General features: G+C 36.2%; 1 protein-coding gene across 4 annotated transcripts in view; it reads left to right on the forward strand.

Moving 5' to 3' along the window:
- PCCA (propionyl-CoA carboxylase subunit alpha) overlaps positions 1–12876 on the forward strand; it is a 414072-nt gene that overhangs the window by 268424 nt on the left and 132772 nt on the right. For all 4 annotated transcript variants that reach the window (XM_047081502.1, XM_047081516.1, XM_047081510.1 and 1 more), the window contains one exon: positions 1542–1644. In XM_047081502.1, coding sequence (XP_046937458.1) covers positions 1542–1644 — 103 coding nt within the window. The remainder of the gene's footprint in view (positions 1–1541; positions 1645–12876) is intronic.

Raw genomic sequence — 12876 nt, forward strand, 5'->3', positions numbered from 1 at the left:
TGAAGGAGACAAACTTAGATGCCTGTGGAATAGAGTGACAAAATAGAGGGGGGTGGGGTGTTGGCATACTGGAGCACTCTGCCCTGTGACACTTGTCTTCTCCCCCTCCTCCTCCCCCTCCCCCCTTCCTCCTGCTCCCCCTCCCCCCCGCCCCCTCCTCCTCCCCCTCCTCCTCCCCCTCATCTTCTTCCTCCTCTTCTTCCTCTTCCTCTTCCTCCTCCTCTTCCTCCTCCTCCTCTTCCTCCTCTTCCTCTTCCTCATCTTCCTCCTTCTCCTCTTCTTCCTCCCCCTCCTCCTTCTCCTCCTCTCTGTCCTGTATGCTCCCCTGTTGTTCTTTCAAGCTCTCATGTGTGAAGCTCTGTCCTCTGAAACAGCCCTATTTAAGTTGCCGAGAGAATCGTCCATGTCTGCCATGTTCATTAGTAATGATTTGTTGATACATTTTAAAACGGTAATTTTCACTTCTAGAGTATTTAAGACATTTCTTCTTTTTCAGAAAATAAATAGTGGGCCAAATACAAATGTTCTCCTAAGTTATCCATCATCCTCCATTAGACCTTGTGTCTAGAGATGATTTGATTATAATCATAGTTTTTGTGCCTGAATTTGTTTTCATTGAATACACAAAGAATCCTTTTGAAATTCATGGGAGGGGGTGTGACCTTGAAACATAACCTGCAACATTTTTTCGGAACTATAACTTAACACAAGAGTCTGGATAGTATCTGTGTAGTTGCTTTGTAAAATATTCCTTTATGACCATAAATAATGAAAACATGTAATATTTAAATTAGGCTAATTCACAAATGATTAAAATCTTGTTACTTTAAAAAATTGTGGGAAATATTTGTATTCTAAAAATGTTTTTGTCTCTGGTTGCTTTACCCAGTTTTTCTGGACCATGTAATATGGATCATAGGCAAGAAAAGACCTGTGTATTAAGATTGTATTCTTACCCAAACAAACAAAATACCAAAAAGGAATGAAGGGATATACAAGGGAACTTTTGGAGGTGATGGATATGTTTATTACCTTAATTATGGTGATGGAAACACAAATGAATAACTATGTTCAAATTCACTAAATTGTGTGTTAATTATATGCAGTTCTTATGCATACCACTCATAACTCAATAAACCCAGAAAAATAAAAGATTCACATTGTAAATTTTTGAAAACAGTCTGGAACAGTAGCAAAATACTGAAAAGATATTAATATTGCATAAAGTTAATTTTTGAAAGTCATAGTTAAGCAACTCAAATTCATAGAATGGATAATGGTATTTGAATGGATGGCACTAGGACATTTATCCCAGAATGATTACTGTTGTCCTTGGAATGTCTATGTGTTTTTTGTATGTTTGTTTTTAACTGCTCTAGTTTAAATCTGAAAGCTTTTTTCCAGGGGCAGAGCCTTTTAAAATAATGTTCTGAAATATAATCTGTGGCAATTTTACCCTGCACACTTAACGCCAAAGGAAAATCAGTTTACTAAGAGAATAATGTAAAATTACTAACTCCTTTTCTTTTTTTCTGCTTCAGAGTGCCTATTATTCAACCACAAGTGGCTAACTGGCAGCTCTCAGTAAAATTGCATGATGAAGTTCATACTGTCGTAGCATCAAACAGTGGGCCAACATTCTCTGTGAGTTTTATTTCTTTATTTTTATTTTTTTTTGGCAGTCTTGAAAATTGATCTGTGCCTGTTTCAAACAATTTTTAACGTATTCAGCGACTCTCATCTTTTGAGTCTGTAACACAGCAATGTGCTTGTTTCACCTTCTTTAGGAAGCTGAATGTAAATGGGAGGTTTTGTTCTCATGTTAATTAGGAAATACATTCCTAGATTTAGCCACATTCTACACCCACTTCCTGACACCTGATTCATTTTCCTTTTGTTATTGAGAAGCAATACTTTTGTTTTTGTCCCAGAGAAGAGCATCTTTAAGTATAATTCCAAACATATGATAGCTGTGGTAGGTAATCACTCTTTTAAAACAAGTCATCTGAAGCCTATATAACATTTTCTTGAGACTTCATGTTGTGTGAGACATTCTTGAGGCTAAATTTACCTTGTGGTGACATTCCTTTTGTTTTGAAGGAATTTAAAACTTGAACTTAAACCCCTTGGATAATATCCATGATAGAACTGCTTTAGTTTAATTTGGGTCTGTACTAAGCAGCGTTACGTTAACATTTAGTGTTTACACTGTGTTATGAATGATATGTTTAAATTATATGATTTGAGAGTGAGTGCCAGAAAAATATCGTGATATTGTGAAATGTTTTTCCTGTTTTACTTTCAGCCTGAACACACAGAAGCTTCTAGGTGGTTAGTGCAATGAATATTTTATTAATCTACATTTCTCTTCTCATGGCTAAGTTGCAATGAAATGTCATTTTGTTGTTTGGAAAACATGACTTTTTTATCAAAAGATTTAAACAGGATATGAAAATAAAAATAATATGATTTCACGAAAAGAACTGGTGAAGCTGAGGTATAGGGTGGTAGTTTTTTCGCTCTTATGTGTATTTTTTTTTTTTTTAAGTAAACTCTGCCCCCAAGGTGGGGCTCGAATTCGTGACCCTGAGATCAAGAGTCACATGCTCTACCAACTGAGCCAGCCAGGCACCTCCTGGTGGCAGTTTCCTGATCCCAGCTAGAAAGTACCATCAGAGTTAGGAGAAGTCACTTATTCAACATATCCGTACTACATTCCTACCTTGTGCTAGGTAAGTGCTAGGCTGTTAAGACTGGAGAAGCTTACATTCTTATGTGGTAGTCAGAGTCACACGTAAATGAGATTCATTCATGAGTGAAGGGTCATCTCCTTGGTTGTCTTTAAGTGTTGGGATTCATTCTGTGTGCTAAAATTGCTGAGGCATTTGTTCCTGAAAGGTATTTCACTCCACTCTGTTAACGTGAAAACTGCAGTGGAGTTAAACAATTGTCTTATGATGTATTTTTTTGTGATGTACTTACGTGATTCCTTATGTTCCTCCTTTCTATATGATCATTTAAAAACGTAGCTCTATAAGTGGAGACTTAAGTGTATATCAGGTTGAGTAGCAAATTATGTGTATTGAATAGTAAAGAGTATTAATATTATAACATTTTCCTCAGGGAAGGTTAACTTTACAAAAATGTAGACTTAGCATAATTTTTAGTTCTGTACTGAGTCACCGCTGAAGTGTTACTGTTCATCTGATACTCCAATACACTGTTTTTCTAAGCAGTGCCTTGCCTTAATAAGAAAACTGCTCAGATTACGTCTTAGAGCTGTTATTTCTTGGTGCTTGTTTCAGATTCCATGTTGAAAAACTAGAGACCATCAGCCCAAATGGTGTCTTTGAATTTTTCCAGTAGAATTACCTCTTGTTTTACTTTTTAGCTCATAAGAAAAGCAGGGCTGTTTAAAAAAAAACACATCAAAATTATTGCATTAAAAATTTCCCTGGAAAATATCCACCTTGATACATAGTATCAATAGCTACTTACCCCTATTTATTGTCTTTACAGTATCAAACCTAATGAAAAGCAGGTAATCCTGATAGTGTCTTTTTTTTCCTAAGTATATTTGGATTGAGTTTCATTTGACATTAGTGTTATTGAAGAGAGTCAAGATGAATAGCACAGACTAAGTAAAGACCCATTGATATGAAGTCTCAGATTTTAGGGTCTCGGGGGGAGAGCTGTGACTGTTGGTTTCCTAGATCATCCACTGCCACATCAAGAAAAAGTAACTGGCCTCAAGGTGACACTCTAGGGTCATGATCCCAAGAGTGGTACAAGCAAAGTCATATGCCTGAAGTAATGCTTCAGATACCCCACATTTTCAAAATTATTTTAATCTAAAAAATTTAAATTAAAAGATGTTTCAAATAAGGAAAGTATTGCAAATGCACAAATGTTCTATACAGATCTCTTACTGAAAAAGAAACAATTCATAGTTACAGCTAAATCCCTTCTTTATGGTATCTCATTCCACCCTTTCCCTCTCCAGAGGTGACAGCTATCCTGAAGACGCTATGTGTCCTCCTTGTGCATATTGTTCTACATTTAGTATGTATGCATGGACTATAATAATAGTAAAAAAGAAGACTGTGAAAATATAAGTACTTAATGATACCATTTATGTAACAGTTTGAAATATACAAAGCAAAAACAATTCCATTTGCAACACTATCAAAAAGAGTAAGATGCTTAGGAATAAACTTAACCATGGAGGAGAAGGACTTGTACACTAGATACTACAAAATGTTGCTGGAAGAAATCAAAGAAAACACAAATATATGCAAAGCCATCTTGGGTTCATAGATTGGAAGACTTAATGTTGTTATAATGTCAATATTACCCATGATTTGGCTTCAGTATTACCCATGTTCAGCAGATTCAAAACAATCCCTATCAAAATCCCAACCTATTTTTTGCAGAGATAGAAAAGTCAGTCCTAAAATTCATATGGACTCTTAAGGGAGGGACCCCAAATAGCCAAAACAATTTTCAAAAGGAAGGACAAAGTTGGAAAGCTCAAACTTCCTGATTTTAATACTTATTACAAAACTGTGGTCAAAATGGTATGGTACTCGCATAAGACAGACACATAGACCAAAAGAAGAAATTCTGGTACGTGCCACAGCATGGAGGAACCTGAGGGAATTGAGCTCAGTGAAATAAGCCAGACCCAAAAGGACAAATACTGTATGATTCCAAATCATACAGTATGTAGAGTAGTTAAATTCATAGAAAATAGAATGGTGGTGCCAGAGGCTGGGAGAGTGGGAAACAGAGGGTTATTATTTAAAGGGCATAGAGTTTTAGTTTTACAAGATGAAAATAATTCTGAAGATGGCCATTGGTGATGCATATACAAAACTCTGCATGTCTTTAATACCACTGAACTGTACGCTTCAAAATGGGTAAGATAGTAAATTATATGATTTGTAAAAAATTTTTAAGTGCAAAAATCAATACAGATTAGTATTTTTTGATAAAAAATTTAAAAGTAGTGAGGATGAAACTTTTGGGAAACAAAGGAAGCATGGTAGGGGGAAAAGTTAAGAAGCAGTAGGTGGGGGCACACGGGTGGCTCAGTCCATTGAGCATACGACTCTTAAATTTTGGTTCAGGTCATGATCTCATGGTTTGTGATTTCGAGCCCCCTGTCAGGCTCTCTGCTGGCAGCAGCATGGAGCCTGCTTGGGATTTTCTCTCTCTCTTTCTCTGTCTCTCTCTTTCTCTCCCTCTCTCGACGCCCCTCACCTGTTTGTGTGCTTGCTCTCTCAAAATAAATAAATAAACTTAAAAAAAAAGAAGTAGATAGGGTGAAATATTTTATGTTTTAGATTTTTGATTTTGAATATAAGGGTCAGAATGAATAGCAAAACTGAGTATAAAATCTGCTAACACCAAATTGAAATATTGTTTAGCATATTAAGATGAGAAACTTAAAAATATCAAAAACAAACTAATGTTTACTTACATTTAATTCATGATTATATTCTGGATTCCCAAGATGTTTTCCATTCTCTTTTATTCTGTGTAATGTGATACTGGTCAAAATAGTTCATGATAGTGCGTTTGTTATCTTAAAGATGATGGCCTAACTTCATACTGAAAACAGTTCACTTGGAAGAAAAATGTCAGAGTACTCTTGATGTGAAGAAAATTAGCTCAAGAATTCAGCCTTCCTAAAGATGAAAAAGTGTGCACTGTACATGCACTTAAAATTTTTTTGCCTAATATTTCTGTTAACTACTAGTAAGTAGAAATAATAAACAGAAGACAGTATATGATCCTAGATATTGATTTAGATATCCTTTGTGTTATAGTGAGCCATCAATAGAAATTTTTATAAAGATCCTGTAAACTACTTAAGAATATCCAGAATCCTCAAACCATGAATTTTGGCACAGCAATGTAATTTTTGTGCTAATAGTTGAAGAGAAAAATCTCAATGATGAAAAGAAACATTTAGTATAGTTAAGAAAAATGAAAATTGTTTTTATCTTTTTTAAAACTTTTTTCAGCTCATTTTCCTAAATGAGATTTTTTTTTTTTTTGGCTTCTTATGGAAAGGTCAAAACTTTCCTTTTTGATGGCCATAAAATTGTGCTGCAGTTTTATCTTTTATTATTATTATTTTTTTAATATAAAATTTATTGTCAAATTGGTTTCCATACAACACCCAGTGCTCATCCCAACAGGTGCCCTCCTCAATGCCCATCACCCACTTTCCCCTCTTCCCCAACCCCCATCAACCCTCAGTTTATTCTCAGTTTTTAAGAGTCTCTTATGGTTTGGCTCCCTTCCTCTCTAACTTTTTTTTTTTTTCCTTCCTTCCCCTCCCCCATGGGTTCCTGTTTAGTTTCTCAGGATCCACCTAAGAGTGAACACATGTGGTATCTGTCTTTCTCTGTATGGCTTATTTCACTTAGCATAACACTCTCCAGTTCCATCCACGTTGCTACAAAAGGCCGTATTTCATTCTTTCTCATTGCTAAGTAGTATTCCATTGTATATATAAACCACAACTTCTTTATCCATTCATTACTTGATGGACAGTTAGGCTCTTTCCATAATTTGGCTATTGTTGAAAGTACTGCTATATAAACATTGGGGTACAAGTGCCCCTATGCATCAGCATTCCTGTATCCCTTGGGTAAATTCCTAGCAGTGCTATTGCTGGGTCATAGGGTAGATCTATTTTTAATTTTTTGAGGAACCTCCACACCGTTTTCCAGAGCGGCTGTACCAGTTTGCATTCCCACCAACAGTGCAAGAGGGTTCCCATTTCTCCACATCCTCTCCAGCATCTATAGTCTCCTGATTTGTTCATTTTAGCCACTCTGACTGGCGTGAGGTGATATCTCAGTGTGGTTTTGATTTGTATTTCCCTGATGAGGAGCGACGTTGAGCATCTTTTTATGTGCCTGCCTATTTGCCATCTGGGGGTCTTCTTTAGAGAAGTGTCTATTCATGTCTTCTGCCCATTTCTTCACTGGATTATTTGTTTTTCGGGTGTGGAGTTTGGTGAGTTCTTTATAGATTTTGGATACTAGCCCTTTGTCCGATATGTCATTTGCAAATATCCTTTCCCATTCCATCGGTTGCCTTTTAGTTTTGTTGATTGTTTCCTTTGCAGTGCAGAAGCTTTTTATCTTGATGAAGTCTGAATAGTTCATTTTTGCTTTTAATTCCCTTGCCTTGGAGATGTGTCGAGTAAGAAATTGCTGAGGCTGAGGTCAGAGAGGTTTTTGTTTGTTTGTTTGTTTGTTTGTTTGTTTTGCTTTCTCCTCTAGGGTTTTGATGGCTTCCTGTCTCACATTCAGGTCCTTTATCCATTTTGAGTTTATTTTTGTGAGTGGTGTAAGAAAGTGGTCTAGTTTCATTCTTCTGCATGTTGCTGTCCAGTTCTCCCAGCACCATTTGTTAGAGAGACTTTTTTCCATTGGATATTCTTTCTTGCTTTGTCAAAGATTAGTTGGCCATACATTTGTGGGTCCAATTCTGGAATCTCTATTCTATTCCATTGGTCTATGTGTCTGTTTTTGTGCCAATACCATGCTGTCTTGATGATTACAGCTTTGTAGTGGAGGCTAAAGTCTGGGATTGTGATGCCTTCTGCTTTGGTCTTCTTCTTCAATATTACTTTGGCTATTCGGGGTCTTTTGTGGTTCCATACAAGTTTTAGGATTGCTTGTTCTAGCTTTAGAGGAATGCTGGTGCAATTTTGATTGGGATTGCATTGAATGTGTAGATTGCTTTGGGTAGTACTGACATTTTAACAATATTTATTCTTCCAATCCATGAGCATGGAATGTTTTCCCATTTCTTTGTATCTTCTTCAATTTCCTTCATAAGCTTTGTATAGTTTTCAGCATACAGATCTTTTACATCTTTGGTTAGGTTGATTCCTAGGTATTTTATGATTCTTGGTGCAATTGTGAAAGGGATCAGTTTCTTTGTCTTTCTGTTGCTTCATTATTAGTGTATAAGAATGCAACTGATTTCTGTACATTAATTTTGTATCCTGAGACTTTGCTGAATTCACGTATCAGTTCTAGCAGACTTTTGGTGGAGTCTGTAGGGTTTTCCATGTATAATATCATGTCATCTGCAAAAAGTGAAAGCTTGACTTCATCTTTGCCAATTTTGATGCCTTTGATTTCCTTTTGTTGTCTGATTGCTGATGCTAGCACTTCCAACACTATGTTAAACAACAGCGGTGAGAATGGACATCCCTGTCATGTTCCTGATTGTGCTGCAGTTTTAAATTACAATCAGATTCCTTTCATTCTGCCAATTTCAAGTAAGTTGTATATTGATACAATTTATATTAAAAGTTAAATGGCAGAGATCCATTTCTGAAACAGCAGTTTTGTGCAACAAAGCAACTATTACTGGTGAAAGTTATAAAAATCTCTATTGTAGATGACATATTGTTGTATGTAGAAAATTCTGAAAAATCCATTAAGGAATTATTACAGAATAAGTTTAGCAAGGGTACAGGGTACAAAATAAATATATAAAAGTCAATTGCATTTTTACTTATTTGCAATGAACAATCCAAAAACAAAATTATGAAAAAGTTACCATTAAGAGCATCAAAAGAATAAAAGAACAAAAGAGGTATAAATTTATACTGTGAAAACTAAAAACTATTAAAAAAGATATTAATAGAAATCCAAATAAATAGCATCTCATATTCCTGAATTGAAAGACTTAATGTTGTTCAGATGGTAATATTTCCTAAATTGGTTTACACATTCAATGCAGTTCTTTCCAGAATCCAAAAAAAAAATTTTCTCCAGAAATTGACAAGCTGATACTAAAATTTATATGGAAACTTAAGGGACCCAGAATAGCAAAAGCAATCTTGAAAAAAAGAACAAAGTTGGAGAACTCAGTTTCCCTTTTCAAGACTTAACAACAGAATTGTCTCATAAAATATAGTACTTGCATAAAGGTAAACATATAGATCAATAGAACAGAATTGAAAATCCAGAACTAAATCCCTGATTTTTGACAAAGGTGCCAAAGTAGATTCAGTGAAGGAAAGAATAATCTTGTCAACAAATGGTACTGGACCAAGTCGGTATCTATGTGTAAAAGAATAAAGTTGAATCCCTATCTCATATTGAGTTAATTATACCAAAATTAACCTAAAGTGGATAAAAGATCTAAATGTAAAAGATGAAACAATAAAACTCTTAGAAGAAAACATAAGGGTACATCTACATGACCTTGCTTGTGGCAGCAGTTGCTTAGATAGGACAGAAGCACAAGCAACAAAAGAAAAAATAAATCGGTCTTTGTCAAAATTAAAAACTGTGTTCAAAAGATACAGAACAAGAAACTGAAAAGACAGAACACAGAAGGGGGAAACATATTTGCAAATAATATATTCAGTAAAACACTTGTATTTAAAATACATAAATACATACAACTCGAAGGTAAATTAAATAGGAATATATAATATCCATTTACCCTTTCTATAAAATAATTTGATAACATTCATCAAAGACCTTTAAAAAATGTTCATATTCTTTGGTTCACTGATACCTCTTCTCAAACCCCACCCAATGAGGGGTGCCTGGGTGGCTCAGTCGGTTGGGCGTCTGACTTCAGCTCAGGTCATGATGTTGCAGTTCCTGAGTTTGGGCCCTGTGTCGCGCTCTGTGCTGACAGCTCAGAGCTTGGAGCCTGCTTTGGATTCTGTGTCTCCCTCTCTCTCTCTGACTCTCCCCGGCTCATACTCTGTCTGTCTCTCTCTCAAAAGTAAATAAACATTAAAAAAAAAAAAACCATACCCAATGAAAAATTGCGAATATGAACATGAAAAAAAGATGAATTAATGGTGGCTTGCCTTGGAGATATCCATGTAAACAATCTCTACATATGGTAATAAAGGGTCAGCAGGCTTGGAATTAAAATACATAAATGTCTTAACAGAAGTGTCTTCAACCACTTAAATCCTGAGAAAGATAGAAGAAAGAGCGCTCGACTGGCTGGGGGAAAGGAAGTATCTAGGTGAAAGTGAAGTTCTACTTGGCCAAGATGACTAATGAGTAACAGATTAGAATGTGATGACATATGTCATGACTTACCTCCAAATTGTGGTAAAATAGGTGAGGAAAAGCACTGGCACGTGGTAGCAAGGTAAGTTTTTTTGAAACATCAGAGACATTTTCTATAGATAACTTTGATTTCTTATTATGGAAGTGTATGCTTCCTTAGTTTTTCTATTATTTGTTTTCCACAAACAGTAGAGTGAGGAAGGGGTGTCCCTGTCTTGTTCTAGTTGCATTGTTGTTTTCTGGTACCTATTTTAGCCTATTTAAAGGTATTTCCATGAAGCAGTTGATTACTTTGGTCTGCGATTATCGAAGATGTACCCTGTCCCAGGCACTGTGGTAGGCACTACACATAATTTATCTCTAAATGAGATAGTAGGAAACTGGAATGCAGTTGTTACTAGCCCATGCACTAGTACCTCTCTATATCTCCTTTTTTTTAAATTTTTTTTTTCAACGTTTATTTATTTTTTGGGACAGAGAGAGACAGAGCATGAACGGGGGAGGGGCAGAGAGAGAGGGAGACACAGAATCGGAAACAGGCTCCAGGCTCCGAGCCATCAGCCCAGAGCCAGACGCGGGGCTCGAACTCCCGGACCGCGAGATCGTGACCTGGCTGAAGTCGGACGCTTAACCGACTGTGCCACCCAGGCGCCCCTATATCTCCTTTTATAGGGTAGTTTTGCTAGACAAAATTCTGAGATACAGTAGCACTGTCAAGGAAAATTACAAAGAATAATGCATTTATTTCCAAACAATATTTTTGTCACATGATAAAGGGATTTTTCTTTGTGATAGGCAGAAAGTTAAGGCTGCAGTCATACTATTTAAAGGATCATGCAAGGTATCACAAAAATGTACACAATATTATATACACAATGTACCCAGTGTTGAAAAGTACACAATCAGGAATACTGGTTAAGAGTAGCTGTTAGAGGGGTGTCCGGGTGGCTCAGTTGGTTGGGCATCTGACTCCGAATTTCGGCTCAGGTCATGCATGGTCTCATAGTTCAGTTCGTGAGTTTAAGCCCCAACTTGGGCTCCACGCTGACGGTGCAGAGCCTGCTTGGGTTTCCCTTTCTCTCTCTCTCTCTCTTTCTCTCTCTCTGCCCCTCCCTTGCACTCTCTCTCTCAAATAAATAAGCTTAAAAAAAAAAAGAGTAGCTGTTAGAAAGCATTTTTAGTATCTTATTACCTCTTGTAGAGGTTACCGTATTTTTCAAATGGGTATTAAAATTCAATATATTGAGTTTTAGCAGTGATCTTACAGTTTTATCCAAGTAAGTAATAATCTTTGAGAGCAATACATGATTTGAGATAAATAAGACTTTTGCATCTAAAAGAGCTTTCATTTCATTTTCTTAGTAATGTTTGTTTTGGTTGATATAAAATTGTCTCATCTTTAGATGCCTGTGGGAGGGAAATGTTTTGTAGTATTCATATCATTGAAATTACCACCCTATATTTTTCTTCTCGAACCGAGAAAATGATAATGAACATAAGAATAAAAAATAATAATTACATATGGATGCATAATAAATAATTACATATGCATCATCTGAAGGTTTCCTTCTCTAACATAGCTAACCCTTTCCCATTTGTTCTACCATTATAGATTTTGTTCTAGACTTCATTTGTAGGAAAACATTCCACCAGAGTTACTTTGAAAATGTGTGTGTGTGTGTGTGTGTGTGTGTTTTAGTTTATTTATTTATTTTGAGAGAGAGAGCACAAGGAGGGCAGGGACAGAGAGAAGGAGAGACAGTCCCAAGCAGGCTTTGTGCCATCAGTGCAGAACCCAGTACAGGGCTCGAACCCATGAATCATGAGATCGTGACCTGAGCCAAGATCAGGAGTCAGATACTTAACTGACTGAGCCACCCAGGCACCCCTGAAAATGTGGTTTTAAGTAGAACTAGTTAAGTATTTTTAAGTAATATTTTCATAAAGATTAAGAATTAAATGAAGTTAGCATTTGCCAAAAAATAATTTTGTGCACAAAATCATATTTTCTTTATGTTTTCAGTAAGAATTTATTCTTGCATTTTACATCACAGTCTCTGTTCCTTTTATCCCATTTGTAGGGAGTAATGCTAAATCATGTAGTTACTGGAATTTTTATAGGGACATGGTAAGAATCATGGTTCTTTTAAGGAAATAATTTTCCAGTGCCCTTCGTAGAATAAAATGCAATATTATTCTATCTGTCCTTTTGTCACTATGGTCAAGTTTTAGAGTAGACTCTTATTTTTGAACATGAAAAAGACATCAGCAAACAAGGTGAGTTTACTTTTACATTTATGCCTACTGTAGGCTTTTTATTAAAGAGTTAGCTATATAGCTTAAGGGCATGGTAGGCAGACAGAAAACCGAAAGAACATTTTTGTAGTAACTTATTTTACTTTTTATTTTGCTTTATTTTATTTAGTTTTTTATAGTAACATTTTAAAATGAATACCATAGTACTCTTAAGTGCTTGTAATGAAGGACTTTATTATTATTTTTAAAATTTTAATGTTCATTTATTTTTGAGAGAGAGAGACAGAACACGACTAGGGAAAGAACAGAGAGAGAGAGGGAGACACAGAATCTGAAACAGGCTCCAGGCTCTGAACTGGCAGTACAGAGCCCGATGCGGGCCTCAAACTCTGGAAAGGTGATATCGTGACCTGAGCTGAAGTTGGACATTGAACTGACTGGGGCGCCTGGGTGGCTCAGTCGTGATCTCACGGTTTGTGGGTTCAAGGCTCCTGTTGGGCTCTGTGCTGACACCTGAGAGCCTGGAGCCTGCTTGGATTCT

Source organism: Lynx rufus, unplaced genomic scaffold, assembly GCF_022079265.1.
Source record: "Lynx rufus isolate CCGP_SWC_20201006 ecotype Redwood Valley unplaced genomic scaffold, mLynRuf1.p SCAF_1, whole genome shotgun sequence".
In the NCBI taxonomy this organism is placed as follows: Eukaryota; Metazoa; Chordata; class Mammalia; order Carnivora; family Felidae; genus Lynx; species Lynx rufus.